The sequence below is a fragment of the Gavia stellata genome, chromosome 2 (assembly GCF_030936135.1).
Source record: "Gavia stellata isolate bGavSte3 chromosome 2, bGavSte3.hap2, whole genome shotgun sequence".
Taxonomy (NCBI): Eukaryota; Metazoa; Chordata; class Aves; order Gaviiformes; family Gaviidae; genus Gavia; species Gavia stellata.
The window spans coordinates 73,357,020-73,380,940 of NC_082595.1; the positions used below are offsets into that span (position 1 = coordinate 73,357,020).

The 23,921-nt window shown below is 37.5% G+C and overlaps 1 protein-coding gene across 2 annotated transcripts in view; it reads left to right on the forward strand.

The window, feature by feature from the left end:
- Window positions 1–23,921, forward strand: part of SNX14 (sorting nexin 14) — a 55,095-nt gene that overhangs the window by 21,608 nt on the left and 9,566 nt on the right. Inside the window, exons 13-23 of one of the 2 annotated variants that reach the window (XM_059835880.1) lie at window positions 977–1,132; window positions 1,416–1,540; window positions 2,634–2,692; window positions 6,234–6,260; window positions 10,038–10,170; window positions 15,513–15,714; window positions 16,679–16,762; window positions 16,899–16,999; window positions 17,295–17,406; window positions 19,080–19,120; window positions 19,295–19,414. In XM_059835880.1, the coding sequence (XP_059691863.1) occupies window positions 977–1,132; window positions 1,416–1,540; window positions 2,634–2,692; window positions 6,234–6,260; window positions 10,038–10,170; window positions 15,513–15,714; window positions 16,679–16,762; window positions 16,899–16,999; window positions 17,295–17,406; window positions 19,080–19,120; window positions 19,295–19,414 (1,160 nt within the window). The remainder of the gene's footprint in view (window positions 1–976; window positions 1,133–1,415; window positions 1,541–2,633; window positions 2,693–6,233; window positions 6,261–10,037; window positions 10,171–15,512; window positions 15,715–16,678; window positions 16,763–16,898; window positions 17,000–17,294; window positions 17,407–19,079; window positions 19,121–19,294; window positions 19,415–23,921) is intronic. The other variant, XM_059835881.1, reaches the window with a different exon arrangement.

Below are 23,921 nucleotides of genomic sequence, written 5' to 3' on the forward strand. Positions count from 1 at the left end.
GTTCTAGGCTGACCGTTCTAGAGCTCTCTAGAGCTGCTTCCTCTAGTGGGAAGGTTACTCAAACTGTGGCAATTGCCCATGATCAATCTTTTTTCTGGGTAAACCTCAGCATTTTCTTCCTTCTAAGCTTCTCTTGCATTCTTATAGCTGGCAAGTCTGTATATTAGCTTACAAAACAAAAAATGAGATTTAGGTCTCTCGAGTTATGCTGTCCCAAACTGTCTACTGTATGTGGTTCTGCACTTGGTAGAAATACTTTGGATAAGAAGCACTTACTTAGGAAAATAAACCCCAAAAAAACCCAGAAGGGTGTTGGTGGACTTTCTCTGAAGAAGTTTGGTTTTGTCTATTAATTGAAAAATGAATCAAAGGCTACTTTATTTTCCCTTCTGTCTGGCAAGTATCATACTATTAACAAGATGGGCCAATAAATCAAGTTGGATTGCACAATAATTGTGCTGAATAGAATTTTTATTTTGTCAGGGGAAGTTCATTCTCAAGTTAGTCTGATAATAGAGATGATATTGAAAATACTATGATGGGTTAGGTCTTAGAAATGAAACAGCAGCAGAATAGGCAGATGACTGCTGTAAAGTGCTGTTGGGGCTCTGTGTGTCTAGGATGAACTGGAAGTCATGCTAAAAGAAAACTGCAGTTTACAATTTGGTAATTTAGGAAGAAAAAATTCCTTCTTCTGATTCATTCTTCTGCCAGGAACAACTTCATGGAAGGAATAATCAGTGTTAATTGCAATATATTTTTTGTAATGATTTTATGAACAAATCTGAATTATAGTTAATAAAAAGGCAGCTACCTTATTACCTGAGATTTTGAGATGTCTTCTGTTTCTATTAATTTTAAAGTTTTACAGATTACTATATCTGCTGGAAAATGAGTTGATGTTATAGGTTGTTTCAAGATGCTGTTTGTTAGCCAAGTGGATCAACAAATGCATTTTCTTTCCTTTACTTCTCAGAGGAATTCAATGACCGAATTTTGCGACCAGAACTATCAGATGCTGAAAAGATGTCTCTTCATGAGGAAGTACAGAAAATTTACAAAACTTACTGTTTGGATGAAAGCATTGACAAAATTAGATTTGATCCTTTTATTGTGGAAGAGATTCAAAGAAGTAAGTTTGAATTTGAAAGGAGTAATTTACACTGGAATTTAAACAGCATTCTGTAATAAAGTGAAGACTAATTCATCTAAATATGATCAATCTTTACTTTTGTCATAGTTTTAAAAATTGTTACCCCCATGCTACATTGTGCTTAATCCTTGTTTTGTCAGTTTATTTCCATTTTTCGAAAGATTTACAGTAGCTTGCAAAGCAATCACAAACTCTGACCAGAAAAACCCAAACTTTATATGCCCATATATATATATATTTATATTTACAAATTTTTTTATAGTTGCTGAAGGTCCATACATGGATGTTGTGAAACTTCAAACTATGAGGTGTCTTTTTGAAGCTTATGAGCATGTACTTTCTCTACTTGAGAACGTTTTTACTCCTATGTTCTGTCACAGTGATGAGGTAAGTGTGAAAGATTTGAACAGTAGTCTTAAAGCAAGATTGTATTTTTTTAGGATACCCTATTTACAACAGTCATGTGCATATGGAACTGAAAAATATGTCCCCATTTTCCACTTTAGTTAGCATGCCAGAGCTGGGACCAATCTCAGTAAGAGAATTGAATTTATTCTAGTTCAACACAACATCAACAGAACAAAAAAACCCCTCTTCACTTTTTGATGTATCAATTTGTGCAGATCACTGCTATTACAAAATCCTCTCCACCTCTTCTTCTATGATTGCAAATTTGGTGCAAAAGTAATCTGCATGATAGACATATAACACTTTTAAGAATCTCTTTATTTACTTTTTTAAATACAATGGTACTTAAAGAAAGATACAAAAGTTGTATTTAGATACCTTCAGCGTTATGCATTCCAGCAGCTAAAAGCTGGGTGTCTGTTTTCAGAAAGGTTGTTCAAAGCAATTTTCTAGACATTTGAGATTGTTCTATGATTGGGTTCTGAACGCAAGTTTTTAAAAAAAAAAAAAAAAATAAAATCCTCACACTGGGCTGACAGCTGACTAAAGCCTTCTGATAGGAAACACTTTAAACACAGGGGTGAGTCTGAATTCTTGTCCCTTTTAGAGTTTGTGTGTGTAAATCGGGTTGCATGTTAAGCTTCTCGCATTTATTTGAGGCAGAATATATTGACTTGTCCTGGGAATGGGTACTTACCTTATTTGGTGTTATTCTTATTTAGTTTATTTCTCAAAAATGGTAGTGACAGTCATCTTTCCCATAATAGCTATAATGCTTCAAATGCTTGATTTTTAACAAGGAGGACACATGGATTTTGGTGCTTAATTTTAGTTTTATTTCTGTTTCGGTTTTCATTTTTTAATCCCAAGACTGCATAAAGTAAAATAAGTAGTCCTGGGAGCATGTATTGCAAATTTGGTCTGTCCTTTTCCAGATGAGTGGAACTGCTACATTATGGGCAGCTTGCCTTTTACTTCTGTTCTTGTTTCCTGAATCCTGCAGTGTCATTGCATAGTAGCCCTTACTTCAGTTAACCCAGTATTTTCTTTGATACCTTATTTTCTGTTGTAGTACTTCAGACACCTTTTAAGAGGAGCAGAGTCACCAACACGCAATTCAAAGTTTAACAGGTAGGTATGGCAGAATCTTTAAGTGTTGTTCTTTGTTTTTTAGTTAAAAGCATCAAAATAATAAACCACAGGAATTTTGCTACTGCCTGATACTAATTTAACTAAATTTTTAGCTCTACTTTTTTTTTTTTAAATGGACAAATTACATACTGAAGGAGCAAGCAATATTATACAAGATGTCTCTTCACTTTGAAGTGTCTTACATTAAAGAATTTAAAATGTGACGTAGACCTCAACATTTGAGAAGGGGGAAGGGAGAAGTAAATGTACAGTGAGAATAAGATAATGTGGAAATAAAGTGATGATTTAGTTGACTGTATATATGCATACCATTTTGTAGGTGCAAAGCTGGGTCGTCTTGGATTTCAGGTCTCACAGGGATAGGTACAGTGTACACTGCGTCTACCCAACCTGGTCATGCAATGGGAATCTCCTCTTGTTACAACAAGGAGGATTTGCCATTTCTCCTAGGTCAAATGTGTTTTCTGTACCCCAGCTCTCCCCATTCATTGCAGAAATGTAGCATCAGAAGCCTTGTTTCTGGGTTTGGGCTGTATACTTCCAGACCACCTTCAGGCTCCTTAGGGCCTGTGGAGAAGATGATCATCTCCTGTGATATGGATGGGTGATCTTCCACTGTGGGAATGGGTTGAGTATGCTTGAAAAGTCTCATTATTTCTTGTCTTTCATTTTATGCTGGATGGCTCAGTCATAGAGTAGCCCAACTGAATTGCTCTTACAGTCTAGCCAAAAGAAGGAAAACTTCAGTGAGACAGTCTTTAATTTGGATAGGCTTTCTTTCTTGGTATGAAATAAGATCCATGGTACTGTAGAAAATGCTAGTATTTATCATCTTAGATTACTCTTCTAGAGGAGTAACAACAATTTATTTAACTTCTGCTTTCATTAGAGATACACCTAGCAGCAGCCCTCTTGATTTGCAGCCTACTATAATGTGTATTATTGTGGGTTCCCTTTCTCCTTGCTAACGTTCTTCAAAAACTATACGATCATTCTCTTTAATAGATCTCCATTGGTGACATCTATTATGTAATCTTTATAATTCTTGTAGATCCAGAACTCAAGCTTTGGTGTAGTGCTTTCTCAGATTGGTGCTAATAAGCTTCTGTTTCTTAGCAAAGGGGCATGGAAGGCAGCTAGACGAAACTGCATTTTTCCCCTACGTGATACTTCACTAGGAATGGTAACCTTAAAACACACTCCAGCTTCAGTCAAAGATGGCTACAGGGTTTTATCCAGACCTCTAAATCTGCCTTCTGGTGTCTTTCCCAAAATTATTCATGTCAAGGGTTCAAAATGTCCTGTCATACACTTCTTAAATCTAGTTAAAGTATGAGAACATTTAGGTCACCTCCTTGGTGCTTTGCTTTCCAAAACAGAAAGGGTGAAATTACAGGCAGTCTCTACCTGGAGTTTTGAAATACATGTCTGACTACAAAATAAGCAAGTTTTTTTGGGGGACTGTTGCAACATATTCCCCTGAAGTTCAGACAGCATCCATAGCATTACTGAAAATGCCCTGAGTATATGTGCTGTTTTATGATACGAGATACTGTATGTTCCTGAAGTGGTGCCTCAGTGATTATTTCCATGAAACAGAGGCCCTATCTGAGGTCTTATCTGCAAGTGGTTTGCTTGTTGCTTTGGAGTTTCCCTCTGTAGAATCTGGTGCAGTCAGTGACTGCCAAGGAAAAAAAAATAACTCAGAAAAAAGTTACTTGAGGAATTATTCCAGATATTACCCATATGCACATACCTTATCCTGCCTTCTCTTTCCTATTATAGCATTAGTTCCAGTTGAGAGAAATTATAGGCAAAGGGATGAGTTTTGTTTTCCATATCTTTGATGCTTTGCTAGGGGTACTGTGTGTGTATTGCATAGATACTGCTGGTTAAAAAGTCAGATCAAGTAGTAGATACGAAATCCCAGTGGAATGTACATGTGGGTAATGTGTTGAAAGATTTCACTTATTGTAAGACAAGAAAATTATAGAGCAGTTTCTAGAAAATACAAGTGGGAAAGTAGGAAGAAGTGACTATCAGCATGTAACTTCTGCTTTGAATCACTTCTTTGAACAGTACAAAATAATCATAGCTCTTTGTGTATGGATAGGACAAAAAATGTGCTATGAAAACTGCTGAGGTAATAGATGAGAAGTCCCAAGTATTTCTGGAGTGTAAAGAAGTCACATTGAGGATATTCTGATAACTTGATAACTAGCTGTGGTTGTCAACAGTTTAACTCCATGATAACTGGTATTTTCCACCTCTTTAATGTGTGTGTCCTGTGAAAACTGATGTTTTAAGTTCCAATTGTGACAACTTAATTTTGGGTGTGTGGAAGAGAGGACAAGAATTCCCTCTCCCTCTCTTATTTATGTATTTATAATACATTACTACGTTACTTAAAGGTATTCTGTGTTGGACGTCTAACAAAAAAAGAAAAGCCATTATGTGATACGAACTCCCGCATTTCTGGATGGCTGTGTGTCTGCCTTGATTTTCTACGCACCATGACCACCTAAAGAAATAGACGCATCCTGATTTCTCATCATTGGGATAGCAATAAAATTAAAACATTTTTCAAGTAAAACACCAAGTAGAAAAGATATTAACAATTTTGGGGAGTGGTTAGGAGTAAAACCTCCAGAATTAAGTCTGTAAACAGTTGGGTGCAAGGTAATTGTTTGTCGCCATCAGAACCAACTTGGTAGGTTATGTTTCCAGTTTCACACTTACAATGACTAAAGACAGTGTAAGATGCCTTAGAATCAGTTCCCCTTGTAAAACAGTATCTCAACAGTGAACATTTTAATACCCTATCAGTTTGTGCAGAATTCAGTAGCTCCTGTGAATTAAAATCATGTGTGAGGTGACTGTGTTTATGGTTAATCCATTTAAACATCTCTGTTGGAATTTTCGAGTTGATGGCTGAGGCATTGGTTTCATATACCAGGTCATGTAGAATGTCAAAAATACATGACAGTTCTTAAAATCTGTGAAATAGTAATAATACAAAAAAGATATTTTAATAGCAGTTTTTACTATATCTAATAAGGGGGGGTAGAGGGTGGTGTTATTACATAAAATAAGTCCACAGCCTTTTCTTTGTGTTGCCCAAATGAACTGGATTCCTACATGACTTCTGAACGTAGGTTACAGAAAAAGTTAGCTGCCTGTTTGGCACTACAGATAACTTTAAGAATGAAAGTCGTTCTCTACAAATTGGTAGCAGCTTATGCTGAATATCAGTGAAGACCTGAAAGTTTCAATAACTGAGGCTTTAAATTCAAAGGTCAAGATTGTGGTGATGAAATGTGCAGGTACTGTTTGTGTTTCACTTTCTTAGGATTTTAGGTCAGGAACTCCTAGTTGTAGCACATTTTTTATTAATCTGTAGTGATGGTCGAAGCCTATTCAGTTTTGTTGGGATAGGTCTGTCAAATTTGGGTGGTTTTTTTTTTTTCTTAACATTATTTTCTCCTGGGCTCTGAGGTAATTTATGTGCCTGTTGTTGCAGAAGTAGCCTGAGTTTGGATGACTTCCGGTAAGTCTATCTAACACTCGATAAATGTTGTGTGTTAGTTACGCTGCATCTATCATGACTGCATCATACAGCCTTTATAACAGCAATTAACTGTCCATTTTATTTGTAAAAATGTGAATGTTTTCTCTGGACTAAACTGCATTTCTCCCCACAGTAAGCTTTACTGCTCATGTCCTCTTTACAAGTGTTTAGAAATTGCTTAATTACTAATTTCACAAGTTTGCAATATATTAATATTGCTTGCTGTTAACGATTTGTCTGTTGTTATTAGTTTTGAACTATATTTGCGTAACTTGAAGCCTTTTTTTTGGCCTGTGACTGCTAGTTGCTACAAAATTTCCTTTACTCCATGTCACATTTCCAGATCCTGTTTGAGGTTTTATCCACTTAACTGCTTGTTTTATCTTGCACAGCTGTGTCCAGCATGATCATTGCCTAATGTTGCATGCAGATACAACCATTTTATTAATATTAACAAGCAGTCAAAAACAGCAATTCCCCAAATTAGTTCTCTCTGCAGCTTTTCTTGTGACTGTTACAGGTTTGATTACAACATACGCTATTTTTTTATAATTTGCTCTAGGTACTCTGTGGTCACTCATTAATGCCTTAACAGCTGTTCAATGGTTTGTTTTCTCATTATTCGTGCCTCTTTAAATACATGCTATCCAAACTCAGAAAACAATTTTTTCTTTATGGGCTTTTCCTTAGAATTTGTCAGAGCATCAGTATTTCATATATTACTCATACCATTCTTGAGTCTTGAGGGAACGTTACCAACTTCATTTTACGGGTTAGAAAACAAGGTATATAGGCACTTTTTATCTTTTATGTGCCAGTTCAGTGTATTGAGTTATAACTTGCTAGAGTATTGAGCAATAAGAAATAATTAAGATGTAAGTGCAGTTCATTGATGTTTTTTCTTTTTTTTTTTTTTTTTTTTAAGTGCAGCTCTGTGAGCTCAGCATTTCTCCTAATTGGGTATAGGGGTTTTGTACTCTTGACTTCACATGCATGTAAATATCTAGCTTGACTGATACATACAACTTGTCTGGTACTTCTTGACCCGCAGAGGTTCACAGCAGCATTATTCAGCTGCATAACCCTGGCTGATCACTTGCGAAGATCTGTTTAGTGTACTGAATGAGGCAGGGATCCTGTGGGAAAATTATTTTGCAACCATCCACAATTAAAGAATGCCACAGTGCACGGTGGCACTAATGAAATCTTTGGTCTGCAATTCCCAGCTATAGAGAGAACAACAATTGTAATTTTATAATGTTAGGTATGTGTGACTTCTGCAGTGTTTTAAAAAAAAAAAAGTATTCCAACCTCTTGTCATCACATCATTCTTCAGGAACGTTGGAACCTGTAGACTCTCCACTCAGGGCCCCGCCAAAAAAGCAACTATAGAATGGCGGTCTAATAATGCTGTTATGTGGATTAGCACTAGAGGGAGTGGGATACTTTTCCCAATGAGTTTTGTATACATATTTGTTGACAATAGCAGAGTTGACAGGTCTTGAAAGACTTCACCTCTATTCTAAACTGGCCACCTCCTCTCCTCTTTCTTCACTCGTGCCTTGAACCTGACCATATCCTAGTCACATCTCTTTCCTTCCACCTAGCCTCAAGTTTCTTCTATTTCTGCTCAGCCAGTGAATCTATTAGATTTTCATCCTGATAACCTGGTTTCTTGTATATTTTTTTCTTGTTCAGTTTCTTCAGAATTTTTTATCATCCTGTTGTCTGTCCATCTCTGCTAACATCCCCAGATTTTTTGCATGCTTATCTAATCTGGTTTGCGCTCTGCATGCTTGCTCAAGGATTTTTGCTAAACCAGTCCTATTATGTTCTCTCCATACGTTGCCTGCCAGGTGTCTGTGTACCCCCTCTTATTCACCAGTTTGTGTTCTGAATTTGTGTCTCTTCCTGTGAAGAGAATCCCATCCGAGTTTGTTACTTTAAACCTGTTCCAGTTTAGTGACTGCTCTGTACTCATTAGGCATGATCTTTGAGCTCAGCATTAGGGCAGGAAGGGGTGGTTGCTAGGTTGAGTCCTGGCCCCACACAGCTCAGTACTGCAGTTACAGGCAAAGCTGTATTTTGCCTTCAGCTGGAGCATGATCAGTGCGGGAAAGAACTGATCTGAGCCTGGAGTGCTCTTACCAAATCTTTGAGATTGTGCAAATTAATGGTTTTGCTCAAAATCTTGAGAACTGCACAAGTTTTCACGGGAATGATGAAAACTTTTTCAAGAGGCAAGCTGGAGGTCTGAAGTATTAACCTTTTAGAAAAGCTGTCTAGTTTTGTCTGAATGAGGTTTGTATTTTGTTAGCCCAGTTTAAGTTCTTGAACAAGATTCAGGTAGGTCCCCAATGTGAAAAAGTTCAGTTCAGCACAAAAACATGTAGAAGTTGTTGTTTAAAATTGAGTAAAATTGTTCAAACATGGATTTAGACTACAAACAGCTAAGCAACCTTATCTTTGGTTAGCAGAGATAAGTAAGATAGATGGTGCCTGTCTGCTTTGGGGCTGATAGTATGAGATAGAAAAAGCAAAAGATTTGGAAAAACAGTGGATTATTTACGCAATTTTAGTCATGTACTCAGTCTGGTTAAAATTATAAACAGGAAGATGATTAGTAACATGCACATGCACGTTTTGAGTCAGCAGTTGATGTTGTCAGCATGGTTTTATGGGCGATAAAGATGCTTTACCTGCTGGTCTCTGCTGTTCTGTTGGTACTGCTGTTCAGCAGTTAATAATTTTTTGTTTTAAAGGAAAAAGAAATACCTAGGATATTTTTGGTCCTCTAAAGTACTAATTGTGCTTTTAATCCCAGTAATCTAAAAAGTTCTTTTGAATCTTTGTTTCTGCATTTCACTGTATTGATTTTTAACTCGCCTATCAACTGTATTTGTTGAATCAACATAAGTAACTTCAAGCTGCTTCCATATTCAACAGAAACGTTTTTCTTTCCAGAATTACTAGCATTTCTACATAAGAAATAATCTTTGGTGTCAGGTCTTTTGTAAGGGCATAATAATGCTATGAAATCTGTTCTCTCAGTAAGGAGTGCACTTCCTGCCCAATTACCTTTTTCCATACCTTGTTGCTTTTTGGATGCTTTGTTGTAAGTAGCAAGACTTTAAAAAGTCTTCATCTTTCAGTCAGACTGGCTCTTCAAGCCAAGATTCTTCAGTTGCATCTGTTTCAGTCTTGCTTCTTGCATATTGCCTTTGTCTGTCCCTAATGCCTAAAAGTCAAGATCTACCTTGAATCATACATGCTTGTAAAATTCTGGGATGTTTACGTAAAAAAACACATTTAACTACACTATTTACAGTACTTAGCATGAGTGGATAAATATTTAAATATGAGTACATGGAAAAGGACAGAGTTAGTGACCTTCTTAGTGTGCGTGCCTGTAGCAATATGACAGTTTCTGCTGTCAAAACAAAATTGTTTTGCATAGTTAATTGTTTATTCTATGTCCTGCATTACTTGGGATACTGTTTAAGAGTGTTAATGTTTGCTCACGGTTAAGCATATGGGAGTCCCATATCTCTTAAAAGTGTAATCAAGAAATTTTGCTGATTGATCAGATAACAAATTTGCCATAAATTAATTTCAATTTAAGTGGAATTGTAAATATATTGGCTATTTGTTTATAGAGTTGTTTCTTTTATCTGCAAATGATGTGCAAGAGCCTACTGAGCTGCTGTGTAATAATAATATGCCTTGTGTTGTGAACTCTGGCTTCTGTAATCCTAGGACCACACAGAAGAGAGGAGAATCATTTGGAATCAGCAGAATAGGCAACAAAATAAAAGGTGTATTCAAGAGTTCTGCGATGGAAGGCGCTATGTTGCCTAACTATAATTTAAATGAAGGAGAAGATGACTTTGTGAGTAAAAGCTATAAATGTGTCTTTAAGTCTTTGTTGTTGTTTTGGTTTTTTCTTTACTTATTTGAAAATGTTACGTTTCTGTCTTTTCTGCTGTCTTATTTCACTGCAGGGTCTCGGTGTGCTGGCTTCTGATTAAGTTGCCTTGTTTTCCCTGTATTCATTCACAAGACAAGGCCACATCCCCAGTTAGTGTGCCTCTGAGCTTATTGCTTTAGTACAGAGAAGTAGTAAAAGTAGTGGTAACATTTTTGTAAGCAGTGAATATTTCTCTAAAAGCTTACCATGCCATTTTATAATTCTGGATAATAGGGTATGCATAGGACTGCATGCATGGCTTTTCATCTGAAGCTTGCCACAAGACCTTAAAACCATAGATAAAGTAGTGGAGAAATTGCTGTCAGGTTGGTCTGTGATGCAGCGTTTTCTCTGAAGATCATGAGCCAATAGTCCTTTCTCATTTCTCTTGGGTGTCTCCCTCAACTAATGTTTTTCTTTCATGCTAAACAGCAATGAATAGAGCCAGTGGTAGAATTATTGCATGGGACATCGGTATCTGAAGCACAGTTGGGGGACAAATGGAAAATTTTAAAAACGGGAGGGGAGGGAATTGGTCAGAAGCTATTGGTAGTCATGGATTTTTTTACAGTGTGTCTGCCAGTTCAGCCTTTTGTACTTGTTCCTAACAAACAAAACGTTTAAGCATTTATCACCTTGATAAACTGCTAGCTTATTTTCCACAGCCCAAAGATAAAAGTGTAAATATGAGTTTATATTATTCACCTTCTTCAGAATTGCTTTCAGAAGAGGGTGGGAAGGACTCAGCATCTTAGAACTCTAGATAGGTTTGTTTTTTTCTTTAAGAGGCAAAAAAAAAGGCAATTTTCTGTATAGGCCAAATCTTCATATAAGTCATGCCTTTAAGGGGGCAGAACTGTTGCAATTAATTTCTTGGACAGTTAAGTTCCTGTTGCTGTAACTTCTCTATTTTTGAGGCAAGATTCTAATGAAAATGGGTTGATTTTGCAGCATTGCTGTTGTAGATTCTGCTAGCTAAAGGGCATGGAAGTATAATTCCCCTGTAGTAGAGAAAGTATAATTGAAGCAGTGGAGCTCAGAGAAGGAACATGTTTTTGTGCCAGAGCACAAGAAGTGACTTGTGAGAAGCTGCTGAATTCAGCGAGAGAGACAGACAATATAGCATCTAATCCTTACTAAGGAAGGTTTTCAAATGGATGGAATAGTTTTAGATTAGGCAAGAATGGAAAGTTTTAAGTGCAGCATTGTCTCAAACCCCTTCATTTAAATAAAGGGAGGATACTACATTTTTACTAAAACCACGTTTTGCAAAGTTTGGGAAATGCCTAAGTCCCTTCACTTGGTAAGTATGGATGGGAAGAAGAAATGGGAAAAGAAAACACTAAAGTGTTGTAAGGTTACTGTGTGTCCAAACAGCTGGAGAGCCGTGACTTCACTTCATGGGTGAGTACTGAATATTCAAAATTCAACACTAATAATGTCACAGTAAGTGCTGAGGTGTAGTTTCCTAGCAGGCATTACAGGGTCAGAGGAAGAGCTCTCTGGGACAAAAAAAAAAGTGATCTGGGAAATGACAGTATAATTGTATGGTGGTGGCAGTGCCGTGTACAGACTTAGCAACTTTTTGATTAAGTTACGTATGGAGGATATGGGAGTTATTTCCTCCTACACAGATCCTGGTTAGGTATTTAAGTAATTGGTGTTAATGTAAGCTTTGTGGATTCAAGGTAAATATAAGGTAAAGAATGGCAGTGAAATGGAGTTCTGTGCATTGTGACAGAAACTGAACAATGTCTTTCTTTTTTTCTTTTTTTTTTAACTTTCACAAAGTCATGTTGGTTACAGTTAAGGCCTGTAGGAAACGTCAGTGTAATCTAAGGAAATCACCCAGGGATAGAAATAGGTGTTAGTAGCTTTCTGTGGCTCTGGACAGCAGCTTTGTAAGCTACTAACATGATAATAGTAATTCCATGAAACCACACTCAGTCTTTGTCAGCTAAATTTTAAATATAGCAAAAGATATTCTGCATATTAAAGCACAGGTATTGTTCCCAAGGCAGCTGGAAGACCTGTAGACTTTAATTTGTGGCTTTGTTGGATAAAACAAATGGAAAGCGACTGAGGCAACCTGTAACTATTACGGGGTGATCTGTTTAGAAAGAGGATTAAAAGCCCCAGAAATTCATGCTTCCTGGCTTACAGTTAATGTAGGTGGTGTGGTTGTCATAGTGGAAAGGCTTGCAGATTTACATAGGATTATTACCAAAACCAGGCTAGAAGTCAGATGAGGGGTCTGGTAAAAAGAGGTTATGAGCATGTGAAACTTTGCTGATGATCCAATACGACCTCAGAAGGGCTGAGTGAAGAGGTTATGTCCCCTTCATGAACAGTTCAGGAAATGACTAACCCGTACCTGCTCTAAGCTTTGTGCTAACTCTGTGGTGTATGAAACTAAATAAATGGTAGAAGATGAGAGCTGCAAGCAGTGGTAAATTAAAAAAAGAAAGAATCAGAAAATGTAGGCAAGAGTTGAGTTTTGATCAAGTCCATGTCTATGCATTTAGTTTAGTCAAAAACTACAGAATCAAATAAGCCTGAGTGTTTCTAGAATGATCTTGCATTTTTGCAAGGAGGTTCCAGTGGGGATTGTATATTTATTGCTAATGCAAATATACATGATTAGGCAGGATAGATTATAAAGTGTTAATTTTGGCAGCTGATCACTCAGCCCTCACAGGGTAAGGGAGTGAGTGCAGATTGCATGCAGTCCATGCTGGCCCATCTGCAGAAACTCAGCAGTTGTTGACTTGGAGTTGCTATGCTGAAACATTGTTCTGCTGTTCCTATCCAGTGGTGACAACCGCATAAAGACTGAGGGAGAGGGAAATGAGGGTAAGACCTCATACAGAAGACTTTAAAGTTGTAAAGCTACCTGACAACCCTGTTGCTGTGGTTCAGAGAGCATCTGTCCTATTTATTCCATTCTTTGGTGTAAGTTCGTCCTGCAGTTTGTGAGCCCTAACTGTTCATTCCAGGCTGGGGTTATTTTTGTTTGCTTTGTGAAAGAGCACAGGCTGTGATTTAGCTCTCAAATTGTGAACCACCTTAGCTGAGCCTGGTCTCTGTGCAGTGGCAACTGAGACTGCTCTTTGCCTGTCAGAGTTTCTCTTTTCATGGTTTATTCAAACCAGGTAAATTAAAAGGTATTTTGAAGAGAAGAGATTCAGTCAGTGGATCTAGAGAGATCCCTTCTGGAATACAGTGGTCCACACTGTAAACGGTTTGAGGATCATTTCAGTACTATGCAACGGCAAAACAATCTGAACAAAGACAGCTCATGTGTGTTGAACCATTTATGTTTCAGCTGCAGTTGAGTCATGATCATGTGAATATTGTAGCATAGGCACAGCCAAAATTGTTTCAGGGATGTTTTATTGCCTTAATGTGTTAATTAGATTATCTCAATACAAGCAAAACTTGTTAAGCCACCTAGGCTTGGCCTTTGAGGGGAATTTGGCTTTAAATTATGAAGGTAAGGGAAAGCGGCATTTGTGCTTTCCAGTTTGCTGTAGTTTCACATGTTGTGAATTCATATGTTAAAATCTCCTTTTTCAACTTTAACAAGTGGCAGTACTCTCAAGTGTCTGTGTGAGACTTAGTAAAATAATGTACTTTTGAATTGTTGCTTAACTCTAACCTATCTCAACATAATTAATAGTTCTGTAAATTGTGGTGGGAAGAGCAAAGTGCTGACCACTGCTGCGGTGGGCACAGGCTGGAGGCAGGATGATGGGCTTGAGAGTTGCTCCTCATCAGGCAGCGCCTGCCTCCCTACAGAGTTGCGATGTTTTAGAAGTCCTTGCAGGCTGACAGCAGGTTAAATTTGATTCAAACAATTTCAGTTTTATAAGGAAACAGGACTACTCATTTTTCATCGGTTTGCCTGCGCTTGTGAAAATACAAGAATGTTTTTCCCCAGTGCATCTCCAGCAAGGGCTAATCTCCCCACAGGTTCTCCATTCTGCTTTGCTTTGTCACCTATTTGAGTCTAAGGCCAGCCCTACCCTTCCTTCTCACAGGCGCTGTCTCCTCATTTGCAAAAGTAATTTTCATTCCTTCGGTTCATTTTTTTATTATTCTTTTTTTCTGTGTGGTGAAGATGAGAATCGGGTTAAGCATTCTTTGGAGAAATAAATACCTTTCCAAGAGTAGCTATTGAAGCCTGGATTTTTCAGTTTAGATATTTAAGGTAATCTTTCTGTTGTTTATGGTCCTAAAAGATTTGTAGCACTTCCTTTGTCATTGCTGGGGACCTGAGAATTCAGTGTGCTCTGTGATTTGCGTGGTTCATTACCTGTGGGCAGCTCAGCCTGTCTGTGATGAGCAGTGTCCGGAGCGTAAAGTGAATGTCGGTGGGGTGTTGGGACTGTGGTTCAAGTTTGAAAGGATTTCTTCAGCGTTCACGTGTCACCGCTTCTAAGGTCTGCTTGCATATGGAAAAATCAGTGCTATGTTTTATGGCGTGGAGTCTGAGTTTATGAACTCCATGCACTGGAGCGGCCCTATGCCCAGCCAGGAAGGATTAGGTCCATGCTGCTCCCTGGTCGTCTGTTTCTGGGAGTGTGAAGCTGAAACTGGAGCTGATGGGGAATGCAGTAACGCTTATGACTGCTTTGCTTAAAATAGCTCTGGGCTGTGGGAATAATTCAATCCCAGTTGTGGCTGTGTTGCACCTTGCAAAGCAAGTCAGGTTCATGTGTCCACAATACACTCAGCTGCACTTGGGTATGGGGGTGGGAGACCTGCCGTCTTGGTGCACTGTTGGCTTCTGTCTCTTGTTGTGTTTAGGTAGCTTCTTGGCCTGACCTAGTAAGCTCACATCTTCAATTTGGGTCCTAGTATGCTGGAAAATGCAGTGCAGCTAAATCTGCTGGACCCAAGCTGGTTCCTGTAGGATTCAGTCTGTGTCTAAGGCATTCTTTCAGCTGTCTCCTTTAGTACTTCTATTCCCCCTCCCACTTTTGTTTTTTCCCTGAAGTATCTGGTATGGAACTTGATAGTGCTATAAAAACTTTCAGATGTCACTAAAAGTTGCTAACTTCAAATTAATTTGCAGTGGATCTAAAAACAGAACTTAATCTACATGAAATGTCCATTAATGCAGTGGGTTTTTTGTTCTTTTATTACTTAGTGACACATACTTAAAGCCTCGATTTATGTTTCGTTATCTTATATAAGTTTTGAAAAGGTAGACTGCATCTATAAAAATAGAACTGTAGATCTTCATGTTTGAATCTTTACAGATTGAAGAAGGCGTTATGGTGATGGAAGATGATTCTCCCGAGGAGGCTGTTAGTACCCCAAATACACCCCGCAACCTTGCTGCATGGAAAATTAGTATCCCATATGTAGATTTTTTTGATGATCCCTCCTTGGAAAGAAAAGACAGAAAGGAGAGAATTCCTGTATTCTGCATTGATGTAGAGAGAAATGATAGAAGGGCAGGTATGCAGTGTTGTGGATAAATAAAATGTCATGTAAAAATGAATTCAAAATAGTCTAGTGTGCTGTACTCTCATGGCTGTTGCAGTGTATTTTGCACACATGTTCTTCTGATTTTGAAATAATGGCTTGAAAATTCTGAGGAAATGTGTTTGAGAGCTAAATGATCACATTTAGTGTTTGCAAGTTGAGAACTGACTCCTCAGCACAAATCAGTTCCATTTAGACTTCATGCCAAAGTTTGAGATTTTCTCTTTCCAAAAATATTGATCCTACAATTCATATTAATAAACACTTGGTATGTTTTTCTTTCACCCACTCTGAAGTTTGGAATAACGAACAATAAATAACTTAAACATAAACCTTAAAATATAGTTCTTAGGAAATGAAAATGTTTTGGTTATTAGGAACCATCCTGGCTTGCAGGTAGTTTATCAGTATCTAGATAGCAATACATCCATACTGAGTGGGGAGAATAGCATCATCCTGGGGCTGCACAGATTTGTGTTAGTGAAACTAATACTTCCACAATAAGCACGAAGTGTTTAAGAGTTATTTAGTGATATCTTCCAGGAGGAAGAATGATCAGGATTCAAGCTGATGGTGCAGAAGACTGTATTCAACAAGTAGTATTTCTGTACATCGTTTGGTTAAAAGTTTGAAAATAGATATAACATAGTAAGCCCTGATCAATTTTGAAGTTATGCACAATTATCTCCATTGTTTAGATTTTAGGGATCCCCTAAATGAGATGATAATTACCATGTCTGTCTATGAGGTATGCACTTTAATTTAACACTTAAATTACCTGGCTGGGATTTTTTTGTTACAGCAATATGGGGGAACTAATATCATTGAGGCTTTTCCTATAATAATCCAACATACGTTTGCTGTTGCTTAATTCATCTCTCAAGTGGCATAAAACCTGGCTTATTTTTAATGTTGGTTTGGGTTTTTTTCCCCCTAGTTGGGCATGAACCTGAACACTGGTCTGTCTACAGGAGGTATCTTGAATTTTATGTGCTTGAGTCGAAGCTAACGGAATTTCACGGTATGTTCTCCATCATCTGGAAAGCCACTTTCCCACTGCTGTGATTATCATTCAGTACTGAGCTGAAATTTAAAATAATGAAACGAATGTTCGCTGCGTTACAAGAATAATTTAATCTCCTTGATATCTTTATTAGGTACGTTTCCTGATGCTCAGCTTCCCTCAAAGAGAATCATTGGCCCCAAGAACTACGAGTTCTTAAAATCCAAGAGAGAGGAGTTTCAGGAATATCTGCAGGTATCAAACAAACTTTGGGAGCAAAGAATATTCTAAAACTAATAATATAAAATTGATAAAAGAATATCTGGTATTTTTTGTTTGTTTGTTTGCAAGTAACTTGGGTTATAGAAAGTATTGAATGGGCAAATAAAATTAGTTAAAGTTTCATGTGACTGAAAACGGAAATCTTTTGCAAATGACAATATCTGTGGTATTATAATGCTCTTTGAATATCTCTTTTTGCTATAGAGAAACTGATTTTTAAAGATTACTTTTAAAGTACTTATACTTATTTTTTCCTTCTGTCTCAAAGAAACTTCTGCAACATCCAGAACTAAGTAACAGCCAGCTTTTAGCTGACTTCCTTTCCCCTAATGGAGGAGAGACTCAGTTTCTTGATAAAATGTTGCCTGACGTGAATCTTGGTATGTAATATGCTAGTTGTTTATGCTGACAAATAGTAATACTGTAGATACTGTGATTGAATGGTAGTAGTAATGAATAGATAACTCTTGTGTAAGGATATGGAGGTGGGAAATGAGAACTCTGCTCCTTCACAGCCCTTAAAATTATAGCTCAGCAAGCAAGATCTGCTGATACTTTTTCCTTGAAGGAAAAGGACATTTTGAGACTATGGAAAAAAGTGTTTAAATGGTTGCTTTCGAATCTTTATGTCAGCAAGCAAGGTGATAAGGTTTCTCTAACAAATCTCATAATTCAGGAAGACTTACGGTATTGTCCCGCGTCAAATCTGCAGAAGTCAGTCATTGTTTACAGGTGTGATGGTATAAATGATTTCTTAATATAAACTACCTTTGGGTGTTAGTTGATTAAAATCTGTTTATTTTAATCTGAAAACAGTAATATTTAATATTTCTAGTATTAGCTAGCATTAAGATCTCTTTTAACATGAGCTACTTAATAGAATTTGCGGCAGTGGTGTGTGTGATATAGGCAGGCTAAATGGAAATTGAGAAGAAATTCTCGATATCTAATGTAACATTTGCTAATAAATCTAAAAAGTAGACTGCAGTGTGACTTTACAGTTTGGCTGCAATGTAGCTGTCTCAGGATAGTGGGTCTGAGCTGGTAAGGTCAACCTCATGGCCTTTCTGTCTTTGTGTATTGTAGTATTTATGGTTCTGACACCAGCAAGGTCCAGGAAAGCCATGTCTGAACTGTTCCACTGAATTTCTGCTTCTCCCGGTCGTGGTGTGAACCTGCTGGGTTGGGCGTTCTCTTAGTGTTCTTAGTGTGCTTACCAAGTTGTTAAATGAGATTTTGGTGGTCATCCTCCAGTTAATTTCATTTCAGTAGGGCTTTTTGTGAGAATGAGCGATTTTATTATTATCATTTGATCCTTGTACATACTTTCCGATGTAAGTTCCAAATTTAATGACACATAGATAAGAAAAATGATACTGTAAATGTAGTGCTTAAAATAAAACTAATCCAAAACACTTTCATTTTTCAGCATTCAGAGTTATTATGCTGTATCCTGATAGCCTTAACAGTACTGAAAAGCTGATTTTTAAGACCACAGCTATAGCCTGTCCAATTTGTAATACTTCACTCACCAGTATTTTCAAGACTGGATCCTTCCAGAATCTCTCCAGATTAGCTTATCTGTTCAGGGAAAGAGGAGACTCTCAGTTTTTATGATTTCTTTTGTCATAAATGTTTATGAAGGACGAAGAACTTAGATACAGAAAATTGTGCCTATGCTGGCATCATATAGTATTGCTGTTATGGTGCTATAGCTATTCATGTTTGAGCTTCTAGAAAAATTCCAAAGGCAAATCTAGAGTACTTTTGCTTTTTTTTTTACCCCAAAAATATTCAGATAATCATCTGTGTATTTTTCAAATTTTAAGTATCTTTTCTTGAAAAGTACTAAGCATTAAGTTATAAGCTAGATATGTGGAAGACCTTCTTTTTATAGCTTTTTGTGCCAAATTAAAAAAAAAATATACAGATTTTAAAAACTATTGTATCTTTAAATACTAGACAATGAGTACATAAAATGTAGCAGAGCAAAATGTCTTTAAGATCAGGCAATGATAACAGAAAGTTTTTGTTTGTTTGTTTCACATTATAGGTAAAATTATAAAATCTGTTCCAGGAAAGCTGATGAAAGAGGTGAGTAAGTCTTCCAGGTTGCCAACCTTTTAACTCCAGTGACTAATTTTATGTGCTACTAACTTACAGGCTAGTCAAAAATTTGTTTGGAAACTCAGGTTTTTGTGTTTTGTTTTTTGGTTGTTTTTTTTTCTATAATTATGCAAGTGACAGGTCACTCATATCTTATTTCAGAAAGGTCAGCATTTGGAGCCATTCATCATGAATTTTATCAACTCCTGTGAATCTCCCAAGCCTAAACCAAGTAGGCCTGAACTTACCATTTTGAGTCCCACTTCTGAAAACAACAAGAAGGTACAGTAAGTCATCTTCCTTCCCCACTTTACAGGAGTGGGAAAAATTGACCATAATCTGAAAATGCAAAGAATAAACAGAAAAAAAGATAAATATAAGAGCTTACCTATTTTGTGTTGTCTTTTCACAAAAGAAAGAGGTAGTAGTGCAGAGAGATTTGTCGTCTTCTGTCTTGTAAATATCTTAGCCTGAATGACTTTTGAGGGTTGGTTATTCGTTGTTTTGGGGTTTTTTTGGTTTTGTTTTTTTAAATTCTTACTGCATTTGGAGATGAGGATACAGAGTAGAGAGCCTGGGAAGTACAGAGAGAAGAAGAGGGAAAGCAAAAGTGTAAAATGGAGAATGTTTTAAAACCATAAGACAGCTTCCTTTTTGAAGTGAGATGAGCCTGAGTGTTTGACAAACATATGGTTTGTCAAAGTGCTACAAGCCAGACCTGTCAAGGTGCTGATACCTGTTTATGTGCTTTTAAAACATTAGTATACAGTTTATTGATGTCTGGCGTACATAATAGGTTAACAATATAACTTAACTCTAGATTCTCCAACATTGCTACAGCTAAAACCCAACGCTTCCAATTTTAACCTTTTATTTGACTTCAGGGAAAGGTAGTTCCTTTCTTAATCTTCCTGTATTTGTGGCTAAAGACTGGTAAAACTTACTTGAAAGACTTCAGTTAGCTTCAGGGCCTTTAAAAAAGACACTGGTCTTTATATTTCTGGGTTAGATTGCTTTAGAGTGTTAATGTAGTTTTTTGAATTTACAGAGGAATATTGTTCCTGGACTAGGATTTCAGAGACCCAAGCTCAGTGTTACAGAGTTGATGTGATTTGGGACAAAATATTTAATGTCCATACACTGCCATGTGAGAAGTTCTAAAAGGAAACTCAATACTATATGGTTTTCTGCTATCTCGTTAGCTTTGGGAGAGGTTCTAAAAGGAAACTCAGTACTATATGGTTTTCTGCTATCTAGTTAGCTTTGGGAAGAGGAGTTGAAACTGAACTGTGTAAACTGGGACACTTCATTTTGCAAAGTGATAAATTTGAGATGTATGATAGCGTAAAGAATAATGCATACCATGAGAGGACAGGGGATAAAGGTTGGGGTTTTTTTTCCTGTCTCTTCTAGTGCAAAAACTAAGAGGCATTAAATGAAGGTGGTAGGAGCCAGGTTCAAAACAAAAAGTGGTAGCTCTTGCAATGGTTAGTAGGTTTGTGGAACTCCTTGCCAAAAGATGTTGTGAATACTAGAAGTTTAAACAACTATAAGGCGAGACTGGACAAATTCACAAAAAGGAAATATATTCAGGGTGAATACCTGTAGAGAAACTGCATCCAGCTCTTGAACTTTTTTTAGTTGAAAACAATTGTAGGCTGGAAGAGTGGTGGTGAAAAGTACTGTCTATGCTTGTTCTCTTCTTGCAAGAGCTAGAAGCCCAGGATCCATTTATGGTTCTTGTTGGTGATGGGCTGTTGAAAAAATGGACCTTTTGATTTCCTTCACTATGGATATTTTTATAACGTTATGACACGGAATTTGCAGCTACAAACCTTTTATACTGATTAAGTACAATGGCAGTTAAATCTATTAATTTGTTTAGATTTCATCTTCTAAACCTGAAGTCTGAATTACTACAGCCAATACTGCAGTGTTAGCTTCCATGTGCACACACACAAAATTAGTATCCTTCATTTCGAGTCCTTTCTTACCTGGGACACTAATTCCAAGGTTAAGATATTTTGCTATTGCTGTCTATTCAGAGGGGTATAAATATATCAGCAGTTTGAAAAATAAAATGTAGAGTTTTTGACTTTTGCTAGAAACAAATACTTCATAAAACAAATGCATAAATACTTCAGATGTTTTCTATAAAACAGCTGACAGCACATTACAGCGTAGTATGAACAGTCAGTTAATTTTTTATTGTGATCTGTCAAGAACTACTGAAATTAGTAGTTTTAATACATTTAACTTACTTAAATAAAATATTTGAGCAACAAGCTTTGCACTCTGAAGCATTCCTATGAAGGCAGAGTCCTTCCTGTAGTATTCTTTTTAACCATGGTGATCCCAGGAAAGCAAAGAGCTGGCTGCACTTTGGCTTTTATTTTGGAATACTGACGTTTCCTTAAACAAAATGCAGATCTTTACTGTCTTCTGTTTTTCTAATGTCATTTTCAGAAATAGTATTGTGGGAGAAACTTCCTTATCAGCGCTAACTAACTGTCCATGTATGCACTCCACTGGAGACATGAGTTTGTAGAGTCTGAGTCAGATTTGTTGCTAGTACTGCTGATTACCCTGTAGCAGGAGCTTTTGTCATGAGATAAGAGTTTCTGCGCAGAGAGCAAAAAAGATGAGGCTAGCCCCAGCTCTCCAGTCCTTCTCACCATCTATTGTGAGAGAGAGTTCGCTGTTTTTCTAAGCAACTTTACTCTAGTTATTCATAAAAGAGCTAACTAATAGGTTCTACATGTGTTTTAGATTTTCTTTTTTCTTTCCCAAAAGAAATCTGTTTTGGGGAGCCATTTGCTGTAAATGAATGGAAAGTTTCAGCTCCTGCAGATCTATGATTATTATTTAGTGATGGGCACTCAAGACACTTTGTCTTGGGGGATGCTGCAAGACAGTGCTATGAGCAGATACTCAGTAACTGTTTGTGCTCAAATTATATTATCAATTTTGACCAACAGAGGCATGTATTCATAAGGAATTAATGTGCTGACTGCTTTCTCACTAATTTCTGATCTGTCAGTTTAGCCAGAGCACACATACTTACTCACATGATCGCTGTGTTCTGGTCTCTGCTGAGTCTTCCCAGGCACATTGTCAAATTCAGCCTCCTTGCTGATTTGTTGGGGTGCTTGTGCCTTCTTTGGAAGACAGTTTACTTTTTCTCAAGTTAGTTCACATTTGGGAAAAAGTTTTGTGCCACATGTCAGGACACTGTGCCATTTGCATCTTGTCACTTCTTGTTTGTAAGCCACACTGGTTTCATCTGCCAGAGCATTTTAGTTTGGATCAGTGGTGCTTTTTGGAAGCAAATTTCCGATCATCTCTGCTTATTGTATTTTCTCTCATACTAGAGAGCTGTCTTGAAACTCATTAACTGAACTTATTTCAGAAGAAACTAAGCTGGAAAATACTGTCTAGGAATGCAGGCACCAAGGGTGTTCAGTCCAAAGGCCAGACCAAAGGTAGACTGAGGTAACACCCCTCTCCAGCCTCCCAGATACATCTGGCATATGTATGAACAACTTCAGTTGTTCAGCTCTGCAGTTTCACTTCTGTTGTGCCATATGAATTCTTCATGACGTTATAAGCATGGTGCTGTGGCCTGGCACCCTTGCCCAAGAGAAGCTGGTGATGGAGATGGATGCAAAACGTTTGTACCAGGATTGTGTGAGCTGTATGGAGTCAATGAGGAGATCTGGCAGGCAGCCGAAAAGAGGCCGAACGTGGATCAGACTGCAGCACTCCTCTCTGAGTGCCCATCTGTGAGAAGAGCATGTTATCTCATAGCAAAGAAGCTCTTCACACAGAATATTTTGGTAAATGCTAGACTCGATTTCCAGCTGCTGCTTGTATTGCCACAGTGTTCCTTGTCTGACAGTGATATGTTTATTCTAGTATCAACATGTTGGAATCCGCTGAAGAGTACAGTACACGTTCCCTGGTGCTTGAGCTGCCAACTTTACTGCCATGAATAGAGTATACCCAGGCTACTCTTTCATCAACAGGCTGAATAAGAAATGCTTCAAAATCTGTGAGGGCAGGTGAAAGCTTGAGTTCAATCAGAAATGTGCCTACTTCTCTGAGAGATCTTCTGCATGCTGCTTCCTTTTGAATATTCCTGCTGTGTGTATATGTGTGTTTTAAGTATTGGTGGAAAGACTTCTAGTTACAAATGCATAATGAATGTGGGTAGTCAGCCTTAGTACAGCCAGTAGCAATTGGATTTTATCCTGTATCAGATCCACTAGATTGAAAGAGTTACAAACCTTCCTGGTTAAAACAAACAAGCAAACAAAAATAAACCCTGTAAAGGCACCAACAGGATTCCTGGCTTTCCTAGCTATGTTTCTATCCTGAAGGTCTATAAGCAGCTCAGCTGTCTTCCGAACGTACTTTTATCAGACTTTCTAGAATAGGTCAGGATTACTCAGCTGATGCAGGCTTTGCAAAATATGCCTACAAAGACATTGTTCTGCTGGCTTGTGATGACCTGCCAACAGCAGTAAAAACTGCTTCTGGAACACCAACAGTATAATGCATATTTATGCATAGTGACTTGGAGGAAGACACAGTTGCTTTTCCATACGCTAACTGATGTGGTTCAGACACTACATACATTCATTCATTCTTAGCATTTTGGTATAGTCATCTGTAATTTGCAAATGAGCAGGAAAACAGTGGGGAGGTTCATGCCTCTGGCTGTGGATATTGTTCATAATCATGGTATTGCTTCTGTAAACTTCACACCTATGCTGGAATGTATGGGCGT